This window comes from Apis laboriosa, unplaced genomic scaffold, assembly GCF_014066325.1.
Source record: "Apis laboriosa isolate Shangri-la unplaced genomic scaffold, ASM1406632v1 scaffold40_cov151, whole genome shotgun sequence".
Lineage (NCBI taxonomy): Eukaryota > Metazoa > Arthropoda > Insecta > Hymenoptera > Apidae > Apis > Apis laboriosa.
In genome coordinates, this window is record NW_025223180.1 from 2997385 (window position 1) to 3014957 (window position 17573).

At 34.0% G+C, this 17573-nt stretch overlaps 1 protein-coding gene across 6 annotated transcripts in view; it reads left to right on the top strand.

Moving 5' to 3' along the window:
* The window catches only part of LOC122715780 (sodium/hydrogen exchanger 9B2), a 98254-nt gene that overhangs the window by 43498 nt on the left and 37183 nt on the right, over positions 1-17573 (top strand). For all 6 annotated transcript variants that reach the window (XR_006346906.1, XR_006346907.1, XM_043938226.1 and 3 more), the window contains exon 5: positions 2370-2573. Coding sequence is in view for 4 of the 6 variants with exons in the window: in XM_043938226.1 (XP_043794161.1) it covers positions 2370-2573 (204 nt within the window). In the remaining 2 variants the exon portion in view is untranslated. The remainder of the gene's footprint in view (positions 1-2369; positions 2574-17573) is intronic.

Below are 17573 nucleotides of genomic sequence, written 5' to 3' on the forward strand. Positions count from 1 at the left end.
AAACTTCAACATTAGAAAATTTCATCGTTAGAAAATTTCTCAATAAAAATAATTAAAGTTTAATGATTACATACATCGAGGATTGATCCAACGAAAAAGATCCATATACACGAATCTATACACCAATTTCCCCAATTTGTCAAAACAATTAGATTAGGTAATTAACGATCAAACTTGAACGAAACCGCACTCTGAGGCCACTCTGAGTTTCGACGGACGACCGAACTGCAGTGCATGTGTGTGTTTCCTCGAAGACGCAATCCTATTTAAAATGATAATGTCGGAAAATAGTAGCGGGAACAGGTTGCGAGAGCAGAAGGTTGGAGGCAAAAGAGGAAGAGAGGATGGGAGGAAGCAGTGGGTGGTAACTTAAATAATTCAGTTTAGAAAATGGAGTGGAAGCTGTTTGAAGAGTGCAAAGGCCATTCCTTGGAATGTGATATTCATGAGCTAGAAAGATCTAGACGGAGGGGAGGTTTTTTGTTTATTTCACGGAGGGTTGCGGTGGAAGAGAAGAAATTGAACGCTTTGTCAAGAATGTGCCGCGTAATTCGCATTACCCCGCCAAGATCAAAGAGCCCCTCTTCACGTACCGTTGTTTCCTACGACGAATCAAGATGAAACGTTTTCAAGGGAAAGTGGTAGCTCGATATGGAAATCGTCGAACTTTCCTTCCTTCCTTCCTTCACCCTTTGCCTGTCAATTCGCTCGTCGTATCTCTAAATAGCCGTGTTTCCAGAGAAACTTTCTCTGTGCGTTCGGAAGAGGCTTTTTGCGAGGCGAAGAGGTTACAATTGTGGAGAGATAGGGTATAAGAAATTTCGTTATGCAAAGGTAAAGTTGCCTCTAACCTTGTTAATGATTATTCACTTTTTAGAGGATTTTTACTTTAAGGGATTCTTTATTCAAAGAGATGGAATAATAAAAAAATTTAAGCTTAAAATATTCAATTTCAAGCCTTCGAACATTTTATCGCTTTTCACATCCTGTAGATTTTTTTCTGTTCAAATTTTGCACAAATTCTAATTGTAACAAATTAATTAACGCTTCAAAATAACGAATCATTCCAAATAAGAGATAAGAAACGCATCGTAAATTGTAAACGGCACTTTATCCTTTTCCACGTTTTCCCCGTTCCATTGTAAATTTCCATTAATTAATTTTGCTTTTTTGTTAAACAATAAAAATTTCGCAACTCGATACAAAATTCTTCTGCTGAAGCGACAGAGTAGACGCGTAGCAAAATTGTAAGTAAGCGGAATTTTAGCGATTCACGGGTCCGATGCGAGAAGGAAGGAACGGGAAAGAAAGAGAAGAAAAGAATGGAAGGAAGCGAAACAAAGCGAATCGCTGACCAAGTCGAAAACGTTTGTCGATTTCGATCGAGGAGAAGGCGATCCGTCCAACTTTAAATCCAGCCATCGTGGCTTCGAATCGCCTTTCCAAAAGAATCCACCGCCTCTTCTCTCGTTTAAGACCCCTCCCTCCCTCCCTTTAATCCCTCTTCCCGTCATCTTCCACCCTCCCCTTTTCATCCATCAAGCCGGATTATTTTCACTGACCTCGCCTCCAACTTCCCTAATGGTTTTTTCAAGTTAGGGGATCTGATTGCAACCGATAATGAGGTTGGCCGCGAATCGCGAATGTTGTGGGGATAATAAGGGGAAATAAGGAAAAGGGGAGGAGGAGAGGGAGGGATCGATGAAAAATACGTCGATTCCTCGAGAGGATGGTTAATAATTCTTTTCCTCGTTTCTTTCCCCCCTTGTCTTATCTTTTGTTTGAAGAATCTCTTTAAAATCTCCTCCAATAGTTTGAAGAATCTCTTATTAGGAGGGGGAGGTTTTATTCGAACGTGATCTTAGTGCGCGATTATCGTAACGATATTTTGTTTAAAGATCCGTTATATCGAATCGAAATTGCGTGAGATACAAGAAATCAGAAGAAATGTTAATAAAAACGTTTGCACAGAGTTGGGCAATATAATATTAATAGTTAAAAAAAAAGTTAAAAATTTCGAATATAAATTTAAGTAATCACTCGACTAAAATATGTTCCAATAATATTTATTGAGCTATTGTAGTTGATTGATATAACTTTGATGCCGTTTCCCATTATTAGTTATTTAGCGATTATTATTTCGATAAATTGTTCGACTAACTTTATTCGTAAATAAATTAAATTTTCCCCGCCGCCTCCGTGTTGCCATCTGTCGATCGCTTCGACGAATTATCTCAACTGCGAAAGAAATATCAAAGTATCGTAACTCTTCTATCAGAGTTACAATGTTCGCAACTCTGTGCAAATAATAAGAAAATTGCATTTCTTTCGATAATCGTTTCGACCCGAATTGATATTCCTTTTTGCAGGGCATCCCAACTCTGATCATCGCCGTGTCCGGAATCGATGACGCAGCATCAGTGGCGATCCACGGAATTATACAGAGCATTATGTTCTTCCCTAACGCGATACTCTGGTATCAAATCCTGCAGGGACCTATCGCCATCGTTGGAGGACTCGGATTCGGCGTCCTGTGGGGTTGGTTGGCCAAGTACGTTCCGGAAAAAGGAGACGTGAGTAATCTGATCCTAGCTCGATCCTTCTTTTAACCCCCTCCCCCCTTTTTTTAATCGATCGCGCTTTTCTATTTTTTTTTTCTTTTCTCCTTTTTTATTTTACTTTCTTTCTTCTCGACGAGCACAAGAAAGCCTTTGAGGATATTTTCCACGAAAATTAATAAAATAATAATTAAATTCGGAGGAGAGGAGAAGGCCTATCCTTCAAGCGCTCGCTCGTGTGCTCATTTTAATTCTCGCGCGCTTTATTAAATTTATTAATTTTACAAGAGGCAACGAACTCCAAATTACTCAAAATAATTCTCCTAGTTCATAAATTCTAATCTCTAAAAAAAAAAATCTCTAATCCAATTTCACTGAGTCATAACTTTTATTACGCGTGCAAATAAGTTCTTTCCTCTTTTCTTTTCCAAATTCAAGCTTTTATTACACAAATCAGATTACCCAATCAATCGGATCGATACCGCTCGTCAATTCTTCTTTCATTTTCGAACTTTCTCCTTCCAAATTAAAATTCTTTGAATCTTTGCTACCACTTTCTCCACTTTTTCCAAAGATACATCCTTTTCTCCCAATGGCACGCAAATCATTTCATTCGGTTTCGACGGCCGATTTCCTAAGCTGGGACGCAAAAAGCAAGCGAACGATATCGCTTGGAAATTGTTAGAGCGACTCTTCTTAAAAAGAACGCTGCTTCGAGTAATTCGAATTAAACGAGAATAAACAAGTTACGATCGTAGAGGAAAAGAAAGGCTTAATAAATCCTTGTCATTCGTCAAATCGTGGCTCCCTCAGATTATCGTAAGAAGATTGGTTGCCAAATCGTGGAAAATATACATATATATGCGCCGTTTGTAGCATTTAATAGGTTTCCTAAATGTCGTTGGCGTTGCTCTCTAGCCGCGTGATTCTCATCGTCCCTCCTCGATTTATCGGCGGAACAATGGATAGGAAAGGATAATATCCATTGGCGAATTTTCTGCTCGATACGCAGAAAGCATTCTCTGTCTTTGCCACTCTTTCTCCCTTATCTTCAATGTGCAAAATTCGATCGAAGATGGAGAATTTTCGTTCGATGCAAATTTCGTTTCGCGCGAATTCTTGGGGAAAATTGCGGAGGAAATGGATAGTTTGGATAAAACCTTTCTTTTTCACCGATCTCTGGTGAAAGAATATTTATTTGGAAATAAATTTATCGAATATTTTTCTCGAGACACGTAAATGATCAAAATCTGATTCGAAAATTAATAGATATATATATATATATGTGTGTGTACTGATTCGAATTAGTCCAAGTTGAAAGATTGAAATTTGTGCGAAAGTGAAGTCAGAATAACTTTATTCTTGGATACTAGGAAAAATAAATTCTCTTATAGGAATTTCTATGAATCTATTATCAATGGAATTCACGCACAATGCGTGTTTATATCATCGATCAATTTTGCCTTCGGTTAACTTTTCAAGATTTAATAAATAACGAGGAGACTCGGCTAAAAGTCCTTTCTCCTTGTTTGGTTGCTCGCACAATTTCTAGATCGTTATGGATCGGAATAATGGACAAAATTTTAACCGTTGAAGTTAAGAATAAACTTGGATAAGTTGCTCGAATAATTTATCGTTCGAAACTTTGAGTAACGATTAATTGTAAACGCGAAATGGCCCGAGTTATAGGAAGAACGGTCAATTATAGTGGCTACGAATAAACGAATAAATTATTCGAGCATTTTAAATAAAATTATTGCTTAAAGTAATTTTTCATCCCAATTCTGTTATCAAATTTCTCCCTTATAAAAAAAATTTACAAATCTGCTTACATATTTATTTTCAATACGCACTCATCGTAAATCACCAATTTGACATTCTTATTTCACAATACCTCGAGAACTCACAAGTAGCAATAGTCGCTGCATAACTAACCAGCTTGCCGCAATACTCTCACCAATAAACCTCGATCTCAAGCATTCTCGGTTCAAGGAAACTATTACTCAGTCACAGAATCCTTGACAAAAAAAAAATAATTTCATCGTGTTCGCCTCGAGCAAAATAATTACTTACCAAAGAATAAATTCTCCAGAAAAAGATATTCTCTCCAATTCGAAATCTCTATCGACCCCTCCCTTCGAAAATCGATAATACTTGTTCGCAAAAATTAAATCTTATCAGAAAAAATACTTTCAATTCGAGCAAAATTATTATTTACTTGCAAAGACTGAATCCTCTAGGGGGAAAAATATCCTCAACGATAAATTTCCATCATTCTCGCTTCAAGAGAAATTACTACTTCACAAGGATTAAATCTTGCAGGAAAAAATACTTTCGATTTCGAGCAAAAATCTAATTTATAAATATAAATATAAATATAAATATAAATATAAATATAATAAATATAAATATAATTAATAAAATTAATTTTCAAAATCGCTAAATTCTCTAGAAAAGAAAAGAAAAATAGTTTCGATCGAGTTCGGGCAAAATTGCTATTTACTCGTATCAGATTAAATCCTCCTCCAGGAAAAGAAGGAAAGAGCTCGATCGTTCTTCTGCCCGTGAAAGAATATCCTTTAAAAAAATTTCGTGAATTGGCGATAATTCGTGAAGCCAGTTCTTACGAGTACAGGTCGATCCGATTTAAAATGATATTGCAGGCGTCGTAACGTTGTTTTCCCCACTCGTCACTCCGCTATTCGCGATGATTCACGATATCGTAACCACTTGACCCGATCCACGTGCAATAAGAAATAACGCTTTGGCACGCGGCCGCCTCGATTTTGCTCTTTAACGCCAAACCGACGCTCGAAACAAGCCTCGTGAAACCATCTCGATACGATACGACTGCCAATAGAGCCCCGTTGCAAGCTTGGTTACGCTTCGAAACGGGATCAACGAGCCACCTATCTTTTTTTTTTTTCTTTTTTCTTTCCTTTTTTTTTTTTTTTTCAAACGAAAGAAGCTCGAGAAAAGTTGGACTGGATTCTTCTTTTTTTATTATTATTCCTCTGTCTTTGATCTTGTGCGCATTGGTTCTACAGTCGTCAAAATGGATGATGTCGTTGTGCAGTCGTTGGAAGTTTTTTTTTCCTTTTCTTTATCGCTTCTTCGATTTTGTTCGTTGGTTTTGCGTCTTCGATCGATAAAGTGTTATTAGGATTATTAGGAGATGTCGAATCTATAATTTGATTTCTTCTTCTTCTTTGATAGGAGGAAATAAAGTGGATGAAGGTAATAAGGGTGTTGTGTGTTAGAAGCTTTTTTTGTTTTCTTTACCGATTTTGTTCGTTGGTTTTCGATCATTGACCGATTGTGAGGAATTATCGATCAATTGTAAATACGAATTATCATATATAATTTCATATTTTTCTTTATATATCTCCTTTACAAACTTAAATATTGATTTTCTTTGTTGATTTTTTTCCCCCCTCATCTTCCCTTCAGAGTACGATAAAAGTTTCTCGCGAAGGATATTTTATCTTGGGGGATGTCAGGGGAAAAATTCGTAGTTGAGGATCAACATTTTAAAAAACGATACTGTTTTAAATAAGAACCCATTCTTATTCCAGGCAAAATATAGTGTCTGAACTTCCATTCCCTCACGTGTCCTAAAGTTTTTTTTTTTTTTTCTTATCCCACGCACGTTTATTCTTTACGATTCTGATCTCGAGACACTTCGTAACACTATTTTGTAGATACTTTAACGCTTTCTTGGCAGATTTCTCCAATTCGCATCGATATCTCGCGCGAAGAAACTTCATTATTGATAAATATTATTAAGCTTTAATTATCTCAGAGTAAAGTCTAATTCATCAGAAGATAGACAGAATATAATATACACAGAGATTATACGTACTACAGAATATAATCTCTCATTTTTAAATTTTAATAATCCTGAATCATAATCTAACTTCTACTTTGAGAGGTAGTAAAAAAAGAAAAGAAAAAAAAAAGAATACTCGTAGTAAAAATAATCTATTCATGACGAGAGCGATAATAATAAATGTCACTGTTATTACTCCAATGATTAGACTTTTCATGGCTTCATCCTAGTCATCGCATTAAGGAGTACTAAAAAAGAAAGAAAATTACTACTCCTTCCTCCATTTTTCCAATAATCAAACTTTCTATAGGATGTCACGATCGATGAAGAAGAAGAAGATGATGAAAATGAATATTCGATGGCACCACCTTTTTATCGTCGCAGAAATCAAATTGCATTAAAAAATATATATATATATATATGTATATACGAAGCAAAACACGTCGAGCAAAATCTTTGAAATCTTCGATAAAAATCTTCGAAGAGAAATCTATCGAGAGATCATCGAGAAAGAAAGATGACTCTATGATGACTGCCGTGGTACGATTCCATTTTTCATTTATGGCGAAGGAGCTTTGCAGAATTTATTATTACACGCCTCGTGTTTTCCACGCAACTTACGCCCTCAGACCTCCACGCAAATTGTACGTTATCCATCATGGCGCTGTTCAATTATCAATTCCGCGCCGCCGACTTATTGCGCTCCTCGCGGCCGATAATTATCGACCCGCATCGTTAGCGGATGTTGCTTGTGTTTCCTTCCTTTCGTTGCGAGCGGATTTCCTACCTTGGACGAGATATCTCCTAGCCGATGTTATATCGTTTATGTAACGCTGCGAATATATATATTGCTTCACACGAGATATTCCAAATACAATTTCTGACGATTCGAACGAATAATTTTTTAATTTAGTCACTGGATCAATTTCTTTTTCAAATGTCTTTTTTTTTTTTTTAAGGGGATGAAATAAGGCTCGATCTTTTTGTTCTTTTATTTTATTGATCTGTAAAAAAGAATTTTTTAATTTAGTCACTGGATCAATTTCTTTTTCAAATGTCTTTTTTTTTTTAAGGGGATGAAATAAGGCTCGATCTTTTTGTTTGTTTTTTTATTTTATTGATCTGTAAAAAAGAATTTTTTAATTTAGTCACTGGATCAATTTCTTTCTCAAATGTTTTTTTTCTTAAGGGGATGAAATAAGGCTCGATCTTTTTGTTTGTTTTTTTATTTTATTGATCTGTAAAAAAGAATCGGTACGAATAAAATTGTATCGAAAATTGAAGAAATAACGATAGAGGTTGTGCAATCTATTATGTTCCGCATATGTATACGAAATATGAAATGTAATCTGAATTATTGGTCGAACTAAAGACAGGACTGATTCAATCTCCGAGTTATTATTATTTACACAATTTGCTTAGAAGCAATTAAATTAAAATGTATTTTACAGGAGGAAAAGCGAACACAAAAATATTCATCAAATTTGGATCAATTTTTTTTTCAAATGTCTTTTTTTTTTAAGGGGATGAAATAAGGCTCGATCTTTTTGTTCTTTTATTTTATTGATCTGTAAAAAAGAATTTTTTAATTTAGTCACTGGATCAATTTTTTTTTCAAATGTCTTTTTTTTTTTAAGGGGATGAAATAAGGCTCGATCTTTTTGTTTGTTTTTTTATTTTATTGATCTGTAAAAAAGAATTTTTTAATTTAGTCACTGGATCAATTTCTTTCTCAAATGTTTTTTTTCTTAAGGGGATGAAATAAGGCTCGATCTTTTTGTTTGTTTTTTTATTTTATTGATCTGTAAAAAAGAATCGGTACGAATAAAATTGTATCGAAAATTGAAGAAATAACGATAGAGGTTGTGCAATCTATTATGTTCCGCATATGTATACGAAATATGAAATGTAATCTGAATTATTGGTCGAACTAAAGATAGGACTGATTCAATCTCCGAGTTATTATTATTTACACAATTTGCTTAGAAGCAATTAAATTAAAATGTATTTTACAGGAGGAAAAGCGAACACAAAAATATTCATCAAATTTGGATCAATTTTTTTTTCAAATGTCTTTTTTTTTTAAGGGGATGAAATAAGGCTCGATCTTTTTGTTCTTTTATTTTATTGATCTGTAAAAAAGAATTTTTTAATTTAGTCACTGGATCAATTTTTTTTTCAAATGTCTTTTTTTTTTTAAGGGGATGAAATAAGGCTCGATCTTTTCGTTTGTTTTTTATTTTATTGATCTGTAAAAAAGAATTTTTTAATTTAGTCACTGGATCAATTTCTTTTTCAAATGTCTTTTTTTTCTCAAGGGGATGAAATAAGGCTCGATCTTTTTGTTTGTTTTTTTATTTTATTGATCTGTAAAAAAGAATCGATACGAATGAAATTGTATCGAAAATTGAAGAAATAACGATAAAGGTTGTGCAATCTATTATGTTCCGCATACGTATACGAAATATGAAATGTAATCTGAATTATTATCGAACTAAGGATAGGACTGATTCAATCTCCGAGTTATTATTATTTACAATTACTTTAGAAGCAATTAAATTAAAATATATTTTACAGGAGGAAAAAAAAGCGAACACAAAAATCAAAAAACATCAAAAATATATTCTCGGAGATATAAAATAAAAAAATTTGAAAAATTCCCGTACGTATCTGGGATTTAAAACACAGTGGACTTTTTTCTATATATTCCAATCCAGAATACTCGAGTAATCAACGGAAGTAAGAAATCCCTTCGTGAACGGTATCGATCAAAGTCGGCGGCGACAATCAAGCCGTTCTTCCTAAAAATTCCTCGGAGCTGAGGGGAGGGAAGAAGGAAAGAAAGAAACACCGATCTAGCCCGACACGATTTCCCGGCGATTAACCACAAAGCTTAACACACAGAGTTTCGAATAAACCGAATGACGGGGCGATATCTTTCGAAAGGGATGGAGAAAAGGCGACGAGCCGAAAACCGTGGGTGAATCGAAACCGTGGGTGGGGAGGAGAGGAAGAGGGTGATCGGGAATTCTCCTCCGGCGATCGTTGAAATTTGCTTCTTCCAGCCTTGCTCCGCACAAACTCTCTGTCCAGAGAGTTGTGGGTCTGCCAACGGGGAGAAAGGGTTTGGGAAATAAAGAGAGAGAGACGCGAAAAGCGGGGCAGTGGGTCGATCGACGAGATAGCAAGGATTTCCACCCTTTTCCTTTCCCCTCTTTCAATTCCTGGCCTAGCTTGGAAATGCTCGTCTCCCTTGCGCACATCGGAAAAGGATTTTCCCTCCTCCTCTTTTTTTTCCTTCTTTCTTTTTCTCTCTCTATCCTTTTCTCCTCTCGACGAATCTTTCTCTCTCTCTCTCTCTCTCTCTGTCTCTCTCCTTCTGTTGCGCTCGATCGTGGAGGGGGTTGCATTGAAATTTTTCGTTCGCACGGTTCGTTAAGGGTGAAGAGAGAGAGCAAGGAGCAATCTTTTTCGTCGTGTTTGGATATTTTGTTCGGGGAGGTGGACAGGGTTGGATTCTGGACCAGTTGCTTCTGACCTGGTTTTTCTTTTTTTCCCCCCCTTTTTTTTTTTTTTGCGGGAGGGAGAATGGCGTCGTTTTCGGGGGTCGTGGAAATTTGGTCGGGAGCTCGGCTTGGTTGGAAGAAACTTCGTTAAGGGCGAAGTGCGGTGGAAGATTTTATTTTTCCTTTTTCTCTTTTTCTTTTTTCTTTCTTTTTTTTTTTTTTTTTTTTTTTTTCTAGAGATAGATAGAGTTTGTCGGTTGATTTTGACTTTGGCGGAGCGTTGTTTTAAAAATTCGTAGGTTTTTCTCCTTTTTCGAAGATTCTCCATAGATTTATCGTATTCCAGATTTATTTATACCGGTGAATTATTGTTGCGTTAATACGGTTGTAATTTTGTTTTCTTTTCTTTTTTTTTTTTTTTTTAAACGCGGTTACGTTTTATCATTCGTTAAATTGTTGCTGTGCAAAATGTTTGTTAACAAAGTTGTTAATTAAACGGCAATCAATTACTCACCTGCAGGCTGATGCAAATGGAATTTCTTGTTATTTTTTCTTTTTTTTTTTTTTTTAACAAAGTTTATATCGAAAATTCCCCCCTTTCGCGTGATTAATTACTCCTGAATAATTCCCTTTCGTTACATTCGGTAAATTTTCAAAATATTCTCATTCTTCCCTCTCGTGAATTAAAATTTATATTATTAAAGGGGAATTAATTTTATTTGCTCGAAACAGAAATATAAATTTAATTGATCCGAAAAATATTCCATCCGTTGTTGTTTAATTGATGTTTATTCGATAGATTTTCTCATCTTTTTTTTTTTTTTTTTATCGCTCTGATTAAAGCAACAAATAGTTGTAGAAAGAGAGATGGCTACTGCCAATTTTATTCAGGGAACAGTGAATAGCAATTAACGTATCGTAAACCCGAATGGGTGACATCGACAAGCATACTCAAAGATTTATGGGCCAGTTTCTCAGAATTAAGGGACCTGTACACCAACATCCTCCGTATAATATCGTTGCATATCACGTTTGCAACCATTTTACAATCAAATTTGATTGTTTGAAATATAATTTATTTTTTTTATAAACGTATTATTGTATGTTATGTATCCTTCTTTGAATCTAGCTTTCTTATTAACTATTATTCGAATCGTTGTCCCAATGCACACAATTAACAATTAGAAGCGAAAATATTGAGTCTAAGAATGAGTATTACAATTAAAATATAAATTTTTGATTCGGAATTTGAAATTTTCTTTTTTCTTTTTTCTTTTTTTTTTTTTTTTTGTAAGTCTGTGAAATTTTATTCATCCAAAATGGAACATTTGGTGTATTAATCGTGGTGTTCAAACATGATAAAATATTTGATTAAAATATTAAAGAAAACAAGATGGAAATTGAATGGAAGTTTCTGTTATTTTTATGGAATATTGTTTTTAACGTTACTCGTTGGGAAAAACCTGTCAATAGATGGTTTTCCTATAGAGGTTGGAAACAATCAAAAACTCTTTTTTATATTTTTTTTTTTTGCGTCCCCTAGATAGTGTAGAATCATTGTAGCTACGCTACAATGTAGCCATGAAAAGATATCTTGAAACTCGAAACGTTTACAACTTTTCAAATAAATGTTGAATATTTCGGGAAAATAATAAAAGAAACTTTTTTTTCGAATTTTATTCACACTCGTTCTCGTATCTTTAACATTTCTATATTTTTGAAAAAATATATAGAGTTATCCCTCTTACATCTGTATTCTAATGAATTTACCTTCAAAGCTCATAATTTCTCTCTTTTTCTCTCTCTCCCTCTCTCTCTCTCTCTCTCAGAAAAAGTTTTTCGTTGTAAAAGAGATGGTCTTCTAAATTCTGAAACAGATATGGCGTAACGTTGTTGTTGTTACAAGAATAAATTTCTTTTCTAACCTCGTACGTACAATCTCGAAAATCTCGTGTATATATTTACAATATTTACGAGATATTCTCGAGTTTTGTATATATAAAATACTCGAGATAAAAAAAATATTATTTATCTTTCAAATAAATAATATTTCCCAAACTCGTCTCGTTATGAATTTGTATCGGCAAAAAATGTTTGTATAAAATGTATTTTTTTATAAAAGAAAAAAAGAATACAAATTATACTCAATAAATAATCATTATCAATTGTCAATAATTAATTACAATACTCGTTAAATCGGAGAAAATAGACACTCTTGTTTAATTCAAAATTGATATTTGAAATTGGTATCGATTAAACAATGCCAATTAATATATCGGCCAAAATTGAATGAGATTCGCAAACGTTTGCAATGCAGATTTCATTTCGCATTTTGTTCCAAATTGTCGGATGGTGGTGGTGATCCCTTTAAAATAATCAAATGGCTCGTGCGAAATTCGAGAAACGTCTTGTTTCGATAAAAATAAAGATAAAGATAAAAATAAAGATAAAAATAGAAATAGAAATAAAAATAAAAATAAAAAAAAATAGAAATTTCGTTTTATTCGCATTAGAACGGCACTCGAATCCAGGGAAATGTTTCGATAAATCACGCGAGACAGAACGCGTTACATTTTCTGCATCGGGGATGGAAAAAAATTCGCTACCTTGGCCGCATAGTAAATCACCGAGTCGCTGAGACAACGAAAAAAAATTCCACCCGATTTTTTTTTCTTTTTTTTCTTTTTTTTCTTTTTTTTTTTTTTTTATTTCCCTCATCTTCCGCGAATCATCGCATTGGAAAACAAAAGTTCGTTCGAGTAATTAACTACTCGTGTGGCGAGGTAAACTCGGCTTGCTCGTGTAAATCGAGATAAAACGTTCGAATGAACGAACGAACGACGAGAAAGCGAACGATAATTTTTACGATATTTCAAACCCGATTTTGTATGTCCCGTTTGTTTCGACACTTTTTTCGACGATAAACTTCTTTCTTTTTAACCGAACATTTTTATTTTTCACATTATCATTATTATTTATTTATTTTTTTTTTCCCTTTCATATTTCACGTAGTTGTAATTTCCAATTTAATAATAACCGAAACTCACGATATTAAAATCACACACAATTTTGATAGCTGTAATCGGGGAAAAAAAACAAATTTTTATTCTTCGTTATTATTAATATTATTCGATATTTAACTTTCGCGTATATCGAATTCACTGCATCGGTTCGTACAAATGAAATATCACTTCGATCTCGATATCGATTCGATTCAATTTTATTGTTTCTCCGTCACTGAAATTCTTCTCATAGAAGAAGAAACAAAAAAACAATAAGATAATCCACGATCGTTTCGCAATCCAATTTCACACTCGTCATTTCATCGCACCTCTTCGTATAATACCTCTTCCTCTCCTTTATCCTCTTTTATAACGTGGCGTCATAATTCTGAGGGGGGGAAGGGTCGAGGAACCAGCGTGGATACAGCGACAAAACAATAAATACAAACGCGGGATTCGAATAGATTCGAGGTTGGCTATAAATTTGGTCCCGGTAAGACGGTACGAATCGTCTGGCAAGAAACGCGATTTCCATCGGTGTTTCGGAGCCAAAGCCGGGAGGAGAAAAAGGAGAGGAATAAAACAGGCCAGTAGGTCGAGAGAAAGAGAGAGAGAGACAATTCTACTAGATTCTAGTCTCTCTATTTGAATTCAAGAATAGTAACGTAATGATGTTGCTGTAACGGAAATTTTTTTTAGAAAAATTTATTGGATAAAGATTGGATCGAAATTTCGATGTTGCGCTTTCGTCGTGTTTCGTTTTCGCAAAACGATGAATCAACGAAATTTTTTCTCTGAATTTCTACTTTGGATGTAACGATTGAATGTCCGTAGAATGTATGTTCTTTCTTCTTCTTAACACGTTGATTACGCGTGTTTCTAAACAAATCTCCTTCCTGATACGCGCTGCATCAAGTGTACTCCAGTATTTTTACCGATATTTTAGTAATGCGAGTCTGATGGTCGCATCATAAGAATGATGTCTCGCGTCATTTGTTTCCATTACTATTCTCAATAGAAATATTGATATTGATTTGAATAGTATTGAATAGTAATACTGATGTACTATATTTTGGATATTTTAATTTAGATAATTTATCTTAATATATTTTAATTTCGATGAGTATAGCTCGATTATTTCGAAGGCGTTACGAAAAATGTAAACACAATATGTATATGACATATGTTGGATTGAAAAACTGGGACATAATATAAATAGTAATTGTATTGACAATAGTATTGAATAGTAGTACTGATTTACTATATTTTGAATATTTTAATTCGGATAATTTATCTTAATATATTTTAATTTCGATGAGTACAGCTCGATTATTTCGAAGGCGTATCGTTACGAAAAGTGTAAACACAATATATATGACATATGTTGGATTGAAAAACTGGGACATTATACAGAAATTCGAATTAGGAATTCCATTACCAATTATGATAATTATCTATTGTTCTGTAAATTAATTTGTTTCATAACGAAGAGATTATATTTCCAATTATATGCATTATCGGTTTGCCTATTCGTTTAGATCAATTCATTCGAATAAGAAATATTTATTGTAACGTATCGTATCACTTATTGGTATTGATTATTGATATATCATATATACGAATAAAAATTATAATTTATGTATATAAATATCTGAGATAAGAGGAGTGGAATGCGGAAAGATATTAAAATCGTTTTTAATCTCCTGTCAAAAGACAAAAAAAAAACAATTCTTCCTCCCGTTTTCGACAAAAAAAAAAAAAAAAAGAAAAGAATTTTCACGGATTCGAAGGGATATATCTCGGGACAAAGACACGACCAACGTTCCACCATATACTCGCATAGATCTTGGAAAACATTTTCTGGCTCGGTTTCTACTCTCGGTTTCCTGGCAACATTCCGGGAAACTATAGATCAACCGCAGCGAAACAAGAAAAGCTGCTCGATGGCAATCATGCTTACCGATCATCTCTTAATCATGCGCATTCCACTGTTCAGACGTATGACCGGTATCATCTATCTGCTCGATACAAGAAACTTTCTAAAATCTAGACTTGGATAAATCGCGAGATATTAAAAGCTCGCCAAGTCAATCACGAGTTTACGTATTTATGTGTAATTTTATGTCGCTGGTCGAGGAATATTTTACATTATTCTCCTTTTTCTTTGTTATCATTTTCTTTGTTTTCTTTGTTTTCTTTGTTATCGTTCATTCATCTAGCAGAACACTGACATTTTATGGTGCGAAACTGAAACTTTATTATATATTTATTCCAAAATTCGTAATCTCAGAAATCTCACGATTTTCAGAAATAATTCAATGACTGAAAGAATCAGGATCTCAAAAATCTCACGATTCTCAGGAACAATTCAATAAAGAAAGAATCACGATCTCAAAAATCACGCGATTCTTAAAAACAATTCGTTTCGAGGAATTAAAAAGATGATTGTTGCATCGTTAAAATAATATATTCTGTACATTCTAAAATTCGTAATCTCAAAAATCTCACGATTCTCAGACATAATTCAATGATTGAAAGAATCACGATTTCAAAAATCTCACGATTCTCAGGAACAATTCAATGACTTAAAAAATCACAAATAATTCAATAAAGAAAGAATCACAATTTCAAAAATCTCACGATTCTCAAAAACAATTCAATAACTGAAAAATTCACGATCTCAAAAATCTCATGATTCTGAGAAATAATTCAGTAAAGAAAGAATCAAGATCTCAAAAATCTCACAATTTTCAGAAACAATTCAATAAAGAAAGAATTACGATCTCAAAAATCTCACGATTCTCAGGAACAATTCAATAAAGAAAGAATCACAATCTCAAAAATCTTACGATTCTCAGGAACAATTGAATAACTGAAAGAATCACGATCTCAAAAATCTCACGATTCTCAGGAACAATTCAATAAAAAAAGAATCACGATCTCAAAAATCACGCGATTCTTAAAAACAATTCGTTTCGAGGAATTAAAAAGATGATTGTTGCATCGTTAAAATAATATATTCTGTACATTCCAAAATTCGTAATATCAAAAATCTCACGATTGAAGGAATCAAAGAACAACAATCTCCACTCGCTGAAACTTTACATCCCAAAATTCAAATATCACACATTCTCATAAATGTTCGTGAGAACGAGGAAATCAAAGAACAACGATCTCCACTCGCTGAAACTTTACATCCCAAACTTCGTAAATTCGAAAATCTCACAATCCTCATAAATGCTCGTTTGAAAGAATCAAAGAACAACGATCTCCACTCGCTGAAACTTTACATCCCAAACTTCGTAAATTCGAAAATCTCACGACTCTCTTAAACACAATTCAAGGAATCAAAGAACGAAACTTTACATACCAAAATTCGTAAACTCAACAAAGATCACATCGAATTTCGTTTCGTCGAATCAAAAGTTGCCACGATTCTCTCTCGAAGTTCACAAATTAACCATAAAAATCGCATGACGATTCTCATAGACATAATTCAATGATTGAAAGAATCACGATCTCAAAAATCTCATGATTCTCAGGAACAATTCAATGACTTAAAAAATCACGATCTCAAAAATCTCACGATTCTCAGGAACAATTCAATAAAGAAAGAATCACGATCTCAAAAATCTCACGATTCTCAGGAACAATTCAATAAAGAAAGAATCACGATCTCAAAAATCTCACGATTCTCGGGAACAATTCAATGATTGAAAGAATCACGATTTCTTACTTTTCACCAAATATTCCCTCGATCTCCACCTTCCTTCGCGCCACCCCAGAAAGATTTACACGCCTCTGCTCGAAATTCGAGCGTGAACAACAGCGTGCACACGTACACCGAACACGTATCGAGGAATCTTGCCGCGCGACGAGATAGCTGTTCCAAATTCCACCCCCGCCTCGTCGCGATGGATCCTCGTTGCAATTTTGTTGTCAGTTTTGCGCGCGAATTAAAACGAGACGAGTTTTCGTAATTTTGTGGGATACAAATATTTTTTGAAAAAGCGTCGAGGGACGCGTTGAAATGTTTGTTGAATGTAAAATTGGAGCTTTGGAAAAGTATGATCGAAATTTTCAGTTTTCCTTTTGATTCCATGATGATTATTTTGACGTCGAAGGGTCTCGATGGAGATACTTTTTTACAGAATTCTTTTAGAACGCGTTTGAGAGGATCTTTGTTTCTCTTTTGTTTCTCGTGGAATTTGTATTTTCGAATTAATTCGGTTTTCCCGCAAACGTGTAAATAAGGATTTTGTTATATAGGGATGGCAAGAGTTTTCGAATCTTGTTTGTTTCGAAATTTTTATCAGGAATTTAATTTTCGATATTCGTGAAAAACGTGTTAAACGAGAGTTTGTCGGATAGAAATATATTTTATAATCGTTTAAGTGTTTGAATTTTTTTTTTTTTTGTATTTACAATTGTTTCGTATCTTGGAACGTGTGATTTTTTTTTGATATACGATTGGATAGATTCTTTTTTTATTTCGCGAACACAATTCAACAAAAAAAAGGAAGCAGAAATTTTATTATGCTCGTAGATAGAATGGTACGCTGTATCAAGTAAACGTTTCAAATTAAACGATATAAAACGTGGTTATCCTTGATATTACATTACGATCTAATAAGCGTGATTTCGCGCTAAAGCTAGTTTCCATACGGTTAACTTAACT